This window comes from Colletotrichum fioriniae, assembly GCF_027942845.1.
Source record: "Colletotrichum fioriniae strain IMI 355084 chromosome Unknown scaffold_2, whole genome shotgun sequence".
Lineage (NCBI taxonomy): Eukaryota > Fungi > Ascomycota > Sordariomycetes > Glomerellales > Glomerellaceae > Colletotrichum > Colletotrichum fioriniae.
The window spans coordinates 2292886-2308165 of NW_027076838.1; the positions used below are offsets into that span (position 1 = coordinate 2292886).

General features: G+C 53.9%; 3 protein-coding genes across 3 annotated transcripts; all 3 read right to left on the bottom strand.

The window, feature by feature from the left end:
- Positions 1–358: 358 nt before the first annotated feature.
- Positions 359–2170, bottom strand: N0V96_002439 (uncharacterized protein; the record flags this gene model as incomplete). Its single annotated transcript, XM_065756525.1, has 3 exons — positions 359–368; positions 572–1732; positions 1875–2170. The coding sequence occupies 3 exons, from the start codon at positions 2168–2170 to the stop codon at positions 359–361; spliced, it is 1467 nt and encodes a 488-aa protein (XP_065614894.1).
- Positions 2171–4777: 2607 nt separating this feature from the next.
- N0V96_002440 (uncharacterized protein) lies at positions 4778–7501 on the bottom strand (the record flags this gene model as incomplete). Its single annotated transcript, XM_065756526.1, has 5 exons — positions 4778–4918; positions 4974–5588; positions 5701–6147; positions 6205–7267; positions 7377–7501. 5 exons carry the CDS (start codon positions 7499–7501, stop codon positions 4778–4780), a joined length of 2391 nt encoding a protein of 796 aa, XP_065614895.1.
- Positions 7502–11654: 4153 nt separating this feature from the next.
- Positions 11655–13447, bottom strand: CHT4_2 (Chitinase 4; the record flags this gene model as incomplete). Its single annotated transcript, XM_053187518.1, has 4 exons — positions 11655–12435; positions 12514–12762; positions 12839–12937; positions 13008–13447. The coding sequence occupies 4 exons, from the start codon at positions 13445–13447 to the stop codon at positions 11655–11657; spliced, it is 1569 nt and encodes a 522-aa protein (XP_053055022.1).
- Positions 13448–15280: the final 1833 nt, after the last annotated feature.

A 15280-nucleotide genomic window follows, 5' to 3' on the forward strand; every position in this document is an offset into this window, starting at 1 on the left:
TCCTCGGGCTATCCTGAATTACCAACCATTTAGAGCAAAGAAGTGAATAATTCCCCCTGGGCTTCCCGCCCAGTCGCTTGCCCACCAAAATACAAGTCCAACACCAAAGGCGAAGGAGGAAAGGTCGAAAAGGAATACACAAAATAACTACATACTAATGTTCCTAGGAAAGTAAGCTGCTGAGTGAGAGTTGTGAAAAAAAAGACTTGTTGCTGTTTGGTCGGGTGTTTGATTTTGTTGTTTTCGTCCTTTGGGGGTTTTTTTTTTCGGCATGTGAAGTCTGCTGTTTCTTTTAGTTTCGAATTTTCGGAACACGTATCAAAGCTGGGATGTCAGGCAAGGCGACAAAGTGATGTTATTAAAACGTCCTATAGAATCTAAGTTATAATCGGTACTCTCAACAGCGAGGCGCGTAGTAGAGAAGCGGGCAGCAGTTGCGGTGGATGTCCCAGAGGGAGGGGGAGGTGGAGGAGAAGGCTTGTGACGACGAGGGGGAGGGGGAGGAGGAGGACGCTTGCCTATGCCACCTGCGCAGATACCCGTCCCCATGACCTTGTCTGCCGGAACAAACACGAGCGGCTCCCCGCTCCCGCTCGTCGCCTTCAGCACGCCTGTCGCATCCGTCACGTAGGGTCGGCACTGAACGACCTCGAGGATCAACTTGCACGGCCGGAAACCCGTGTCTTCCTGTGCCAAAGACACGCTGTAGGTGCGGTTGGTGCCGACGTTGGAGTAGACGCTCACCACCTGCCCGTCGTCGAAGCCCTTGCGCATGGCAATGGTGTGGTCGTCCGTGTGGATGGGCTGGGACTTGTAAAAGAGGTACCCGCCATCCAGCGCCGCCAGCGTCGAGCGCAGGGACACGAACTTGGAGATCCAGAGATACAGCTCTGACTGCGTGTTGAACCCCGTCTGCCACAGCGCTTCGCGGTTGTACGGTGTCTCACCACCGCTGAACCCCTGCTCCAGACCCTGGTAGATGATGGGAATGCCGTCCATAAGGAGACTGAAGGTCAGCGCGTTCTTGAGGAGAGTGCGGTCCGAGGTGTGGTTCAGGAAGCGAGGCTGGTCGTGGTTCTCGAGGAAGCCCCCGTACAGCGTCAGGTCACGCGCCGTTGCGATGAGCGTCTTGATGCCATTGGAAAGGTTCCAGATGCTGCCCGTCGTCGACTGGAAGGCCTGGGTAAGCCAGTAGTACACGGGGTAGTTCATCACACCGCTCATGACGTCCTGGTACGGGGCCACGTAGACTGGATCGCCGTGGAAGACCTCGCCAAAGGCGGCGACGCCGGCCGAGGCCTCGAACGCTGGCCAGAAGGACGGCTCGACGTGCTTCGCGCTGTCGAGTCGCAGGCCATCGAAGCCGAAGCGGCTGACTTCGCGCTTGATCCAGGCGTTGAAGACCTGGCGCACGCGTGGGTCCTCGGTGCGTAGATCCGGCAACGAGGCGGCGTCGGTACCCTGCCAACATCTCTCGACCGAGTCCTGGTTGGAATAGTCGATGACGCAAGGCGGCGTGTGGTAGGCCGAGGCGTTGGAAAAGGGGCGATAGATGGAGTAGTCGACCGTGTTGCCGGGACCGAGCCAGGCCATGTGGTTCGTGACAACGTCAGCCATGAGATACATACCACGGGCGTGGATGGCATTGGCGAGGAAGATGAGATCCTCGGCGGTGCCGAAGCGAGGGTTAACCTCCCAGATGTCCTGCGCCCAGTAGCCATGGTACGATTCGCTAACGTTGTGTTAGTCACAGTTTTCCTATGTTTATAGGCTGGGTCGAGCATGCCGTTTGGAGTTTCTTATCAACTCTCATGACAGCACAACTCCCCATACCTCAACTCATAACGACTGCAAGGGAAAAGGGATCAACTCACCCGTCACGGGATTTGCCCTGGACATTCTTCACAAAGGGCGAAATCCAGATAGCCGTCGCACCAAGACCCTGAATGTAATCCAACTGCTGCGCAATGCCCAACCACGAACCACCACAGTACGTCTGCTCCGACATTTCGCACCTCGCCGTCGTCGACCCGTCCGTCCGCGCGAATCGGTCCGTCATGACCTGGTATATCGTCTGGGACCGCCATTCCGCCGCGCTCAGTGCCGAGACGGCGCCTTGGTGCAGAGCGGCGGCCGCCGCCAGGATCGACCACGTCGTGGGAGCCTTCATCGTTTCCGCAGGCCTTCGGGTTTGCCGCGAGAGAGAGAGAGAGAGAGTAACCGATATTCGAGGAAAGAAAGAAAAGAGACTAAACAGGAAAAGAAAGTAAAGAAAAGTGACGAAACAACAAACAAAAAAAGAGTGTACAGAACAAGTCTAAACAGCGAAAAGAAAGCGTGAAACTTCGTCAAAGGCGTCCAAGTCGTAACTTATATGTTCGTTTTCTCCCCTTCAACCTTAAACCCAAAACGGGCTTAGAACAGCAACGAGTAATCGGATAGACTTCTTGGCGACCTTCAGTCTGAACTTTTTTCTGACAAGATTAGACGGTCGGCCCCATGCCCGGTCTGCGCTCTCAAGCCTTCCTCGGGGCTAGCAGGATCTGGAGCAGGGGATCCCCCCAGAGCCGAATAGGGCGACGGAATAGGGCGGCGGCAAGAGTGCGATGCTTTGAGATAGCGTAGGCGAGACTTGCGGTTCAGCCGCCCGTTGGGATGCTGCTGATGTGCGTCGAAGGAAACCGGGGCGCTGGGCCGGCTTGCGAAAGCTTAACAGATTATAAGAGATGAGCTACAGCGGAGATTGAGTAAGGTGACTTACCCCCGAAGCCGTAGTCAGCGGAACAAGCGACGTTTGGCTCTTTTTCGGGGTCCTCAGGGGCCGGGGCGCGATGTTGGATAAGCCAATCAGGCTGTCTTCTATCCGAAAGGATAGTGATACCCTCGGTCTCTGACTCTCTCGCTGCCAGGTAGTCGATGGCGGTAAGGTTCGGATAATGATGATCGAATAATCGTTGGTGGACTATGGAGAGAGAGAGATAGATGGTGGAAGTCTCAAGGAGAGTGAAGCCGAGTCCTAGTTCCTCGCCTAAGAAAAAAAACTTACCAGGAACCAGGAACCAACTTGACTTTTGAACTAAAGGGAAAAGAGAGAAAGAATACGAGTTTCCCTTCCCTCTGCCTCTCTCTCTCTCTCTCTCTCTCCTTCTTAGCAGTTTCCCAAATCCGGGACCGGGGACGGGAGAAGGTCAACAGGGCAAGGTCCCGTGGAGAAGTTCTTGAGCGGACGCCCGCCCCCACCTCCTTCTTTCGATTTTTCTTCAAGAAGGCGGCTGTGAAAGGGGGGGTCGTATTAACTGGGGTAGGTAGGCACGATCGGCCCTATCAGCGGGGTTATCCCATCACTCACCGCTCCGGGATGCCGCTACCAAACGGGGTATTTGGGACTTTCCTAGAGACTGGTAAAGTGATGTATCGGTGTTGCCAAGGTCCGAAAAGGCCAAGTCAACAACTACCGCCGGGGTCTTCTTCTTCTTCTTTCTGCTCGTTGTGGTTGTCAAGGCTTTAAGCGAAGGGGGGGAGAGGGGTTCAGAGGTCCGAGATGGGAAACAGGAGAAAGAGCGGAGTTGAGGTTGCTTTGGGTGGTTGAGAGAAGAAGAAAAAAGTTAAGCAATGGCCGAGAAATGAGATGGAAACTTGGAAAGCTTAAGGGGGCCGTTGCCAAGACCGAAGAAGTGATGCCGTTGCTGATCTTGATACCAAACAGCAAACTTTACTTTTGCTCTTTCTTTCTCTTTCTATTTTTCGTACCTACTGCGCGCTATTGTTCACTAATGTTCATACCTCGCTTTCGCCGGCGCGTATCGGCAGCTAAAAGGGTAATAAGAAGGCGCGCCATCACTTGCTTATGCTTTTCATTAATTACAGCCCAGATAAAAGAAAAGTACTGGACAGACAGATTACCTGCCTGGCGACATGACTCGGCGACGTCAAGTGGACAGTGCCCGCGCGTCGCCGCGTCCACGGGTGCTTGGGGTGAACCATCAACTAACGACCCAAAGATCCCGTGGTGCAGAGTGCGGCGTGCCATGTCCCTAACGCCGCGCGAGTGTTCCTGTTCCTGCCTTTACCAGTTATCCCCACCAATACGCGCAAGCCAAGATCCCCCCCCCGCATTGCTCCTTCACAAGCTGCAGGCACGGGGTTCATATTTCACTTTGACGTTTTGGACCTGACGCAAGGCACGGCGCGGGGAAAACCTGAGGGAAAAGAGAGTTGCTGCTAGCAGCATCTGCAGGACATCACTCGCTCGTTCGTTCACTCACTCACCACCATCACCTCCGTCAAACCTCCGCCCGCCCACCTCAGCCGTCGCACATGGTGTCAGGGACGGACCGAATCCTGTGCATACCGCCGGCATGGGCGCCGAATGCCACGCCGGACGGCCACCTCCCCACGCCCGCTTTGGGACCTGTCATCCCGTCCATGTGGCCAACCACCACACTCGCGGTTCATCCAATGTCACCTCAAGGCGGAGTCTCCACGATTTACCTTCCCATCTCTCTGGCACGTGTAACTTGTCTAAGGTAGAACAATAAGCACGTGTAAAAAAGGGAGCAGGGTATTGTATTTTTCAAATGTCCTAAATATCTGGAATCATCTTTCTATCCTACCATGCCGAGCCTAATGCGGAGGTGAGTATGCCTAGTTCCCCATTTTGTGCACCTGAACGAACCAATCGCTCAGGCCTTCCTGATTCTGTCATTGATCTCATCGTCACATTACCTCCCTCAGAATTCCACTGCTCTCCCCCGCGCTTCGGGCCTTTAACACATCCTTAGCCTGCCATGCCGCCGTTGGCGTTGCCAAACGGCATCCCGGTGCCGTCTGTTTCTGGCGAGGATTGACCTGGATAGATCTGCCCAAATCCTGTGTCGGCTGCCCAGTTCGCGTTCTGCGTATACGTCTCAAATGCGTTCTAGCCCATTGTCAGTCACCATATCATCATGCCATTGGCGGAATTCGCAACATACCCAGTCGAAGTTGGCGGGGAAATCTCCGCCAGACTCGAAGTTTGTAAACATCGAGAACGGAGACCCCGCGTTGTTCATGCCAATGTCGCCCTGGAAGTTTGGCGTCATGCCTGGGCCCGTCATCGGCAACGATACTCCAAAGTCCATGCCGCTAAACGAGTTCGTACTCTGCATACTGCTTTCAAGCGCGGCTGCCGTGTTTGGCGTCATGCCACCAGAGAGCATGCCCAGAGTCATTGCCGCATTGTGGTCCGATTGCATTTCCGGGTTTGTCTCAAAACCCGGGAACCCCTCGTTCTTGAAGATCTCTGATTCAGGATTGGGGCCCTTGATCTTCTCCAGAATAATATCCAAGACCTTGGATGCCTTGAAAGCCTCCATCGACCCGTCCGCAAGCCCTTGCCAGATTTCCTTGGTGCGCTCCAGGTTGCTAAGCATCTCCATTCGCTGCTCTGGGGTCCAGAACATGGCCGACTCTGACGCCCTACGGTCATCGCTCGTTTCCGCAACCCGGTCGTGGTGGAGGTCAAGCGCAACCAACATGGCAGGCAGAAGGAAGTCCTTGGTTGCTATCGAGTTCACGAACCACCTCAAAGATCGAAGTCTGCCGCTAGGCTGTGATTCTCTGTCGAGGGTAACCAAATGCCGCAACGTCTCTAGAGCCGCTTCTACTGCACTCCTGCGCGAGTAGGCATATCGCGGGTTTGTCCGAGCTCGCGGCACGTACTTTTTTGTGCAACAGACAGAGGATCTTGAGGTAGAGCACGTTGATGTTGAACCTCGCGATGATCAAAGTGACGGGGTCGTGTGAACCTTCCAAGGCTGCAACCTTAAGATGAGGCGGAATCTCGTCGTTGATCTCTCGAAGCCGAGCATCGAACCGCAGAATTTCGTCATACGGTAGTTGCCTGCCCACACGGTTGGTGGCCTGCAAGATGTCGCCCATTTCGTTACACAGCTTGGATTTGGCAATCATGTATGCAATCGGAGTGGGCTCCGTCTTTGGCCGTGAAGGAGGCAAAACTTTGGTGTTGGGGCCGAATTCCTCGTCAAAGATGTTGTTCGGCAACTGAGTGTCACAGTCATGACCATAGATCATGGAAGGCAGCGAAACTTGGTGTGAGAACACCACGTCGGCCATCCTCACCAATGCCCACGTACGCCGTCTCATTTCCTAGTAAGCCATGTTAACACTTGCTTGCCCAGGGATATCTGGAACACTGCAACTCACTGCTTGAAATGGCGTAATCGTCGGGAACCACTTTGCATCGCGGTGGTATCCCATTCTGAATGCAACTCTTGTGAGCAAGGACACGATCAGCCACAGCCCCAGATCAGCGTCCCATCTTGAAGAGTACTCTCCAAACACATAAAGAAGCATCGTCTCCACAGTGTATTCCACCGGCTTGGTGTAATCGGCCGCAATCAGGCACTGGACGGTGCGTAATCGGTATTCGGACGCCAGGTCCAGCGTCCGGCCCTTCCACTCCGGCGGTTCGTCCCCCACCTTGTGGTAGCTCAGCATAGCAAGACACAAGATCGAGTAGAGCAACCCAAGCCACATGATGGGCGTTTTGGACGGATCTTGCCAGTGGGCTCGAAGTTGTTGCTGGAATGTCGGCGCGTGAATGATGTTAACCGCATTATCCATCGAATTGAAATATCTGGAGCAGAGCGCGAGGACGGCCGATTTGGGTGGCAGTTCCGCTCGCAATTCGATCTCAGTAGCTGGCGCGGCTCCAAGCAGAAACGTGGGTCCTTCTCTGGCGCTGGCCGGTTTCGACATCATGACCTTTTCATAGCTCTTTTCCAAATCCTTCTTGTGATTCGCAAAATATGTCTTGACTTCGGATATGTCTGCCAATATCGTATGCCAGTGCTCCTGGCCAATGTACATTGACTTGCCCTTATCTGAGTCGACCTTCAATACGCCCAAAGATGTCGCCAGCTCGCCGTCAGGATCACTGTCTTCGTCGTCGTCTCGCATTTGCGTCTCGTCTTCGGGATCGATCTTGGCCGAGGTAGGTGTGCTGTCAGTATTCGATTTGGTCGTCGAGGCGCCTGTCACGGCGGCCGCTGCTGCTGCGGTAGAAGGATCAATAGTAGCACCTCCGTGCATCAAAGACAAAACTAGGCCTTCTAAACGGTCAATACGGTTCTGCATGTCATCGGGGCTCGAAGAGCCTTGACTTTGGTTCTTTTTACGAGTGGCAGGGGTTGCGTATGAACATGAGGACGCATCACCACCCTCACGCTTCACACAATTACTGCACGGGTGACCTCTGTCACATTTCCTACAAAATGGTCAGTTTACGTTTGGAATATGGGTCGTAAAGCGTTTCTCACAATCTGTGAAGCAAGTTAGCGAGTTGAGTCGAAATGGGACATTCATCGGGCACTCACTTCCTAGTTCGACACGGATAGCAGCTGAGAGGTACTCTGTTCCTCTTCCTCACGACTCGAAACTGCTCCTCGGGTGACCGACCTGATCCCGAGGAGGGTGTCGTAGACGGTGGTGTGGGAGTCATGATGGCAACAGAATCCGTGGAACAGGTAGATGGGTCGCGAAAGACCTCTGGCGATAGTTTCCACGGATATGAAATCGTGCTCCGGGCTCGAGGTCCTATCTAGTACAACACACGCGGGTGTATACTCTTCGTTTCGGAACCAGTGATGGCACCGGCCGAGAAAGATCCCTTATACGGCGAAGCAAGAGTAAAAGGCTCGACTGGTTGGCTGTCAGACACTCAGGACGAGTGTACAAATTCAGCCACTGGAACGTTGACAACGGCCAGACCGTAGGCAGCCTAAACCTGGAGGAGCAGTCTCGGCAGGTTGATGCAGTGGCCGAGTACTTCAACAAGGCCCGGCCAAGTGTATGAAGCGCAAGTAATGTGACCGTCCGGCCTTCAGAAATGCGCTACTCGAAGTTCGTTGGTCGCAGTCCGAAGTCTTGGAGTAGGACCAATGACCGTGGTTTCGCCTCAAAAGTCGGCGTCTGCTTGGGAAGCTCGTTACTTCGCATAGGGCGAGGGTTGCAAGGCAGCTAGATGTCGAGGCTGCTGACAGTGTCGCAGTGTGATAAGACGCCAGAGTAGAAGCGCAATCTTGCCACAGGCTCTGGCAGGCAACGGCAATCGTAAATCGGATCGGTCGACCCGTGTACGGATACAAGATAGGGAGCAATTGGAGATGGTAGTCGGTGGGAGGTTCCGCAATGCGCAGGGGTCTCCAAGATAGGGTCGGTGTCGAGGCACCAAAGTTAGGATGCGGGCGCAATGCAGGGTAGAACTCGATATGCCGCAGATGTTTGTGGCAAGTGTCGGAAAGCGGTAGCGCAAGTTAACGTAACGACAAGATGGCGAAAGAAAGGCGAAGTGTCGGAAGGTTGCGATCGCGTCTTTGGCGGCGGCGTCAGCTTTTGGTGGTTCGGGTTGGGGCAAGGGAAGGATTCGAATGGTCCGCGACCACACAACCTAAACGCCCAAGCAAGTCAAGACTCACCACTTGGGGGTACTTTTGCCCTATACTAGACTCTGCGCGAAGGAAGAAAATGGAATGATGACCAAGCCACGAATTGAGAAAAGTCCAAGTCGAGAGATTGCCGTGTAACGTCTGCAGCAGTTGCGCGACTTGCGGGGTGGGCGAGCAAAGGTCAAGCAAGAGAGAGGATGGAGGGGAAGAGTCGAGATTGCTACGGATACTATCGCACTCGAAAGATTCGACAAAATCATGAACAGCATCCGCAGGTCGCCATCAGCATGATCAGCGAACGACAGGCAGGGGTGGATAGGTACGTAAGGGGGTGAAGGGAAGAGAGAGACCCGCCACCACCTCAATGTTCCTTCGTCTCCCTCCTCTTTCCTTCCTACCTGCTCCCCTCCTCTCGTCCCGCAATGTAGCCGCATTGGAGGTTCTGCTGATCAGGACGGCTTACATACGCGTGTGTTGATGCCTACTCACAGCTAACCCTGTCCAGATGGCGCTAAGATGCAACGCAGACAAGGGTGGCATAGCACACCTGGCAAGTCCTGAACTCTCGAGTTGTGGTGGGTTGCCGACACTCGCATATCTCACAGTTCATTCGGATACATTTGAAGAGGATTGGGCGATGGATAATTCGGGTAGCGGTCACACCCCTCCCTGGTGCCCACACGTCCTAGGTCCAAAGACGTTAGGTACATGCCTCTTACATGCTTCTATCCGAGCTGCGTTGCGTCCCTGCATACAGGTACTACATATTCCGTAAGCAAGTAGGGAACCCGAAGCGCACTTCAATACCTACCTAGGTACTCCGTAAAAAAAAGATAAACCTAGTCCCCAAGCTCGGTGTCGGGAGTCTCCAGCGATTTCTTGGCTGGGATGGAACCCTGAATAACTTAGAGTGCTAGCGGCTCAAAACCGCATTCTGGACCTGCGACGGACTTAACGGAATTAAGAGTGGACCGCTGTCAGCGACGACCATCCAGTCTTTGGTCTGGAAACCTTGGTTGACGTTGCCATGTTAGAGATTCAGCACAGCGCAAGAGTCATTCTGTAAAAGCTTACGGGGTATGCGGAATAATGCAAACTCATGCACGATGCTTCTAACCGGCTTACCATGGGTCAGTGACCTTGGCTTACCTTAGGCTAGATCAACACCGGTCTTATTCTTGTTGTGTATAAACGGCTTACACGCAAGAGATATGGGAACAAGACATTGGGTACTTACGCAGTACCGCACCTTACTGTGGGTAGGTTATCTGCAAAAGGTTCGAGTCATGAAGAGAGAGACAGTCACTAAGCAACACCATTGTCTCCATCACCCCGCGCACAAAAGATGGAAGCAAGTCTGGGCCGAAAAATTGCAATATTGCTCTCAATCAAGAGCTGGAATTTGGCGGAGAGGAAATCAAGCATGGCAGGGCAAGGTACCTCACGGTCCGCCAGCTGAGCTGATGACGAAAGCGGGGTGGCTTGGAGGCTTGGAGTCAAAGAAAGAACACCCCACTTGATGAATAGCCCGTCTATCAATGTAACCCTCCAATAGGAATCCTTTCCTTTTGACGTCAACCTCAAGTCCCCCCAATTCCCCAGGCTCGTCGTTCCGATCCAATATTGGCTGCTGCTCTGGACCTCGAACAACACCAGCAAACCAGACAACATCAACCTCATCTCGAACGCTTACGCCCAGCAGCCACTCTGACCTGCACCAGTTACACAAGCATTCAAGTGCGTAGGAATACACGGTAGCCTAAATATGATAACCAACTCCTCTGCCGATCTCCTCGGGTGCTCCGCTGCCTCCGCAACCGCGAATTGCCCCTCCTCGTACGCCGACAAGGGTGTCATCGGTACTCTTGTGCGCTTTTTCCTGGTCGCTGGCCGTGTGACTCATCTAGTTGACGGAACGGCACATGTGCCCAAGCTATAATCACTTCCTGGGCTCATAACCATGAGGAGAACCTGAGACTCTATCGCCGAGTACCAGTCGTATTCCGACTCCCATTTTACCTTCTCTTCCTCGATTTGTCAGCGACTCAGCGCCGAAGAACGTAAAACCATCTGAACTTCTCAAGACGACTTCCATCGTGACGACGGCCACCCATCCCCGTCGTCATCCCATCTCCAGGTCGGCAGTTTTCCCACGGACTGTTCTGGGATTGACGGCCCATTCATCGGCCAGCCTCGGCATCCTCCCCGGTCTCCAACGGTGAGGGGGGCACTTTCACTCTCGAGTCTTTCCTCGGTGGGACGAGCCCTTTCCTTTAGGAACCTCACGTTGGACCAAGGCCTTGATTATTCGTCGAACGGCAAGGCCAGCAACGCGGTTCGACAGTCCAACTGAGCACAGAAGTCTATTCAAACTTCTACCGCACCCTGCAAGGCTCAAATGGAGAACCAACAACAAACTCTAGGCCATTGGATCGAGCCAGTAGGCGGTCCTTGGGGCCCAACTAACCCAGTTACAGCGACCCCGTCAAACCCCAAATCACCGATTATTCGCCCCCTCCCATCAGCACTAAACTCATACAGTCCTCGGCTCCTGCCGAAGCGCTGAGCCAAGCCCCTGGAAGCTCCTCATGGGCGATCGCCATGCAGTCGTCGTAAAACGCACGGCGTTGGTAGCCCACTCGACCTTTGCACTGGAGCCTTGAGCCAGGGCTGTCGGCAGTTGTGGATAGAGCGTTCGGGTCCGATGACTACACTCTCCAGTCCCGTAGGTAGTGCTCGACCGTTCGGCATACTTCCGCTCATGTTTCTTCTTTTGTGCGCCCGTTGAGTTGCATTACAAAAGTCCCACTAAGTCCTTGACTAGTTTCAGCGACCCAGCTGTCGCCTGAGGGAGCTGAACTGATCAAGAGGTAGGTTGGTTTCCACGTGAATGCTATGGCTACTCAACGGTGACTTTGGTCAATTTCCAATGCAGAACAGTCCAATGACTGTTGGGCCAATCATCACAATCACAATCAAAGTACTCTATGATAACTCGGTGAAAGTTTGAATTTTGCCGTCTAATTCATTGACCTCATTGGGCCGTATCTCATATGCATCGCTAGAAACCCGTGTCCCAAGACTTCGTTATAAGTCATATCCCATCAAGAAATGCAACATAACGCAAACCAACGCCTCTGATAAACTGCCCTAAAACAAATTTGAAAGAAAAAACAAATAACTTCCACCTACCCAGAGCCCCCCTTTCTACGTCAGGTTGCTCTTAATGTTGGCATACTGACTGTTGGGGTAGCTCAACAGATTCTGGTTCGAATCCAGCTTGCCCATCTTGCTCGCCAACACACCCACAAGACTCCCCTCGCCCTTGCGATCACCAGCGGCTTCCCAGAAGACGGCGCCGCCGAGCTTGTTGTCGAGCAGGTACTGGGCCTTGACGCCCGCGCTCGCCGGGTTGTCGTAGCTGATGAGCTCCTTTGTCGAACTATCGTAGCTGTACAGCGCACCCGCCGTCGAGTCGTAGACCTCGACGGCGCCGGCCTTGGGGAGGACCTTGTAGTGCCACACGCCCGGCTCGATGGAGCCCGTCCCGACGCCCGAGTACGGCAGCCCGACGCCGTTGGCCGTGTTCTCAAAGGAGCGGCCGTACAGCGGCAGGCCGAGGACGACTTTATTGGAGGCGATGCCCTGGGAGAGGTAGTACGCCAGCGCGGTCTGGGTGTCGAATTTGGTCGCCGTCGGGTTGGACGGGTTCTGGTAGAGGTTGGCCTGGTGGCCCGTCGTGGTGTCCCAGGAGCCGGCGTAGTCGTAGGCCATGAGGTGCCAGGCGTCGACGTAGGGGTCCATGCCGCGGAGGTTCATCTGCTTGTAGTGCGAGGGGCCCGCGGGGCAGGCGATTGTGAGGGCGAAGTGGTACCCCGGTGCGTTGGCCGCGGCGTAGGCATCGAGCTGGGAGCGGACTTCCTTGAGGAGGGCGACGAAGTTTGTTGCTTCCGTGTCGCTGGCTGGGTATTCCCAGTCAATGTCGAGACTGCGAAAAGGGGGGGGCTTTGTTAGCCAAAGGCATGCACAAGTGTGTATATGTGTTTGTATGTATGATTCTTCTTACCCGTCGAAACCCCAGTCGATCATGAGCTTGATCGCAGAGGAAGCAAACTGCTTACGAGCCGTGTCCGAGGCGGCCACGGCGGGGAACTTGCTGGACCAGGTCCATCCGCCGATGGAGAGGACGAGCTTGAGCTGGCGGTTCTGCTTCTTGAGGGCGTAGAGCTGCTTGACGCAGCCGTAGGCGTTGCCTGCTTGGTTGTCGTCGCCAGAGTACTGGCGTTGCGTGTCTGAATAGGGGTCTGACGAGACTCTGTTTGTTCCCTTTGGTGTTAGCTTGCTCTGGTCTTACGGCTTTCCTAGTTCTGGTGGCTTGGGGAGCAACTTACACTGTACCGTCTGTTTGAATGTCGGCAAAGGAGTAGAGCAAGTGCGTCACCTTATCTGCGGGAATGTCTGCTGGTTGGTAGTTTGCCCCATAGACGCCCCTGAGGTAGAAGTTAGCACGGAGGCATACCTAGGGTTTCGTTGCAGTTGTAGGGGCGACTTTTAACGTACCAATTTGTGAAGTACAACACATTCCTGTATCCCGATGCCGGGGTTCCTGTGCCTGTGGCAGGAGGAGAGACGACGCCCGTGCTGGACACTCGCACAGTTGACAAAGAAGACGGCACAGTAGAAGCCGAAGAGATCGCCGCCGAAGTTCTCACCGTCGATGAGGAAACGCCAGGCACCCCCGCCGAAGTCGACGAGGCAAGACGAGAAGAAGTGAGAAAGGAGGAGAGGGTGGTGATGACTGAAGGAAGTGACACCGCGGGCGGACTCGTGGGCGCTGCTGTCGCCGCCTGGGAGGAGGGTATCGTGACTTGGGTGGTGGACACCACCGTTCCCGGCTTTCCGCACGTCGGGCGGACGGAGCGGCGCTCGTTTACTGGTACCGCTCCGGCGATGGATGCCAGGGCGGCGAGGAGAGGTAGGAGGAGATTTGATCCGACCATGGTGGGCGAGACTGCTTTAGCTTTCGGTGGATTGAGAAGGCTGGATTTAACCTTGCTTGATCGACAGGGGGAAAAGGGAGGAGCAAAGTCAGGACGGGTTGGTGCGAAGACAAGAAGCTCTTCTTATTGTTTCTGGGTCTCCGTCGGGATTATTTGAGCCTCCCTTTCCCTTTCTGAAGAGTTCTCGTTGACTGACTGTCCGGAGGGGGGGGAGGGGTCTCCGATGATGGAGGGGTATGGCGTGGATGCTTCATGACGAGGAATGACTAGAGTCTGGTGGTGTGAGTTTCACCAACCTCCAAGACCTTTCCAAGTGATGCTAGAAACCAGTATTGGAGGCATTGGAATGGGAGGAGGAGGATGTGGTGGTGATGGAGTTGGTGGAATGGCCTTGTGAACAGCCCCCCTTGACATCGCGGTCGACTACCACGAGTAGGAATGAGAAACCTCCACCCCGGAGTTCTGGATCCCAGCCAGGGCCACAGGGCCCCAGCCAGGGAACATCTGCAACATGGGCTGGAAAAGAAAAAGACAAAGGGAACATGAGACTTTCGGCACACGTTTCCCGGAAAGACACCCATCAAAGTCTACCAACTCTAGTTCACTGATCTGGCTGGAGACAGGAAAGGAGAGAATACGACTGGAGCAGCTTTTCTTTCTCCTAATTTCAACTTTTGATCGTGGTAGATTATGTTTCGATGAGACTTGAAAATTGAAGACATCTGGCGACAAGACCTTCTGATTGGAGTTTCGAGGAAATTCGCCCAATCCACTAGGTTATATCCCAAGCATTGGACAGAATCCTTTACGTGTGAAGCCCGTTGGCAAGCGCTAGTCAGTTTTACAGCCTTGGACATAGCACATGTCTCTATTACTGAAAGATTGGATGCTGTTCAAGTGTTGCGAGAAAACGAGAGAGAGAGCCGCGGGGTTGGATCGAGGTGTGTTACGAATGGTAGTCGGACAGGCGCAGACGGCAGATGTATTCGTAACCTGGAGGTTCCGGGATATGCCCCGCTTTTCCCGGGGGAGGTGGCCACGCTGAAGAATGGAAACCCTGCCACTTTCCAGCAGCACCGCAGCGGGAGCGCCCGATGTACCCTGCCCGCTGACAGCTGTCATCCGATCCCGCCTCAACTACCTTACCTCGTAGGTACCTAAGATCGAATGCTTTTCCCCATCAGCCGTTCTGTTGTAACCGTGTCCTGATGATCTTTCATTCATGTATTGGATATTCTCAGAGCACCATTGTAGCTCTCCATAGACTCAAGCAAGCAGGATCCAAGGGCAAGTCAACACCACGAGGGTGTAAAACTTTTCGAAAGGGTACCTTAACTTAGGTAGAAAGGCCGCAACATTCCAGAGATTACAAAATCTACCCGCCCTGGCTTACACGCCAATACATGGCTGACCAGCCCCAAAAAAACGCTGCGCCACCCCTGAGAACAATGTCTCGGCTGACGTGCCTGATTTTCTACCAATTTTTTGGAGGCTCTTCTTATCTTTGAGGTTCCAACCGATCCAAGAGAATCAAGTATCCAATAGTCTGGTCTTACAGTCTCAGTGACAAGGACCTAGGACTGAAGCAAAGGCAATGATTTTGGGATACATTGTAATTTCAACTCCAACGTCGAACGAGCCAACCACAGAGCCCCCATGGCGAATATCTTCAAGACTCAAGACTCAAACTCTCACGCAGGGCCACCAAAGACTCCAACAAAGTCCCTTTTCCCCTGATGGTTCTTCTTCAGCCATGTCTCCCTTTCCAAACGTTAGACAATAAGGCTCCCTTTCCTTGACATTGTGAACACCAATCCATTACAACACCGGCAT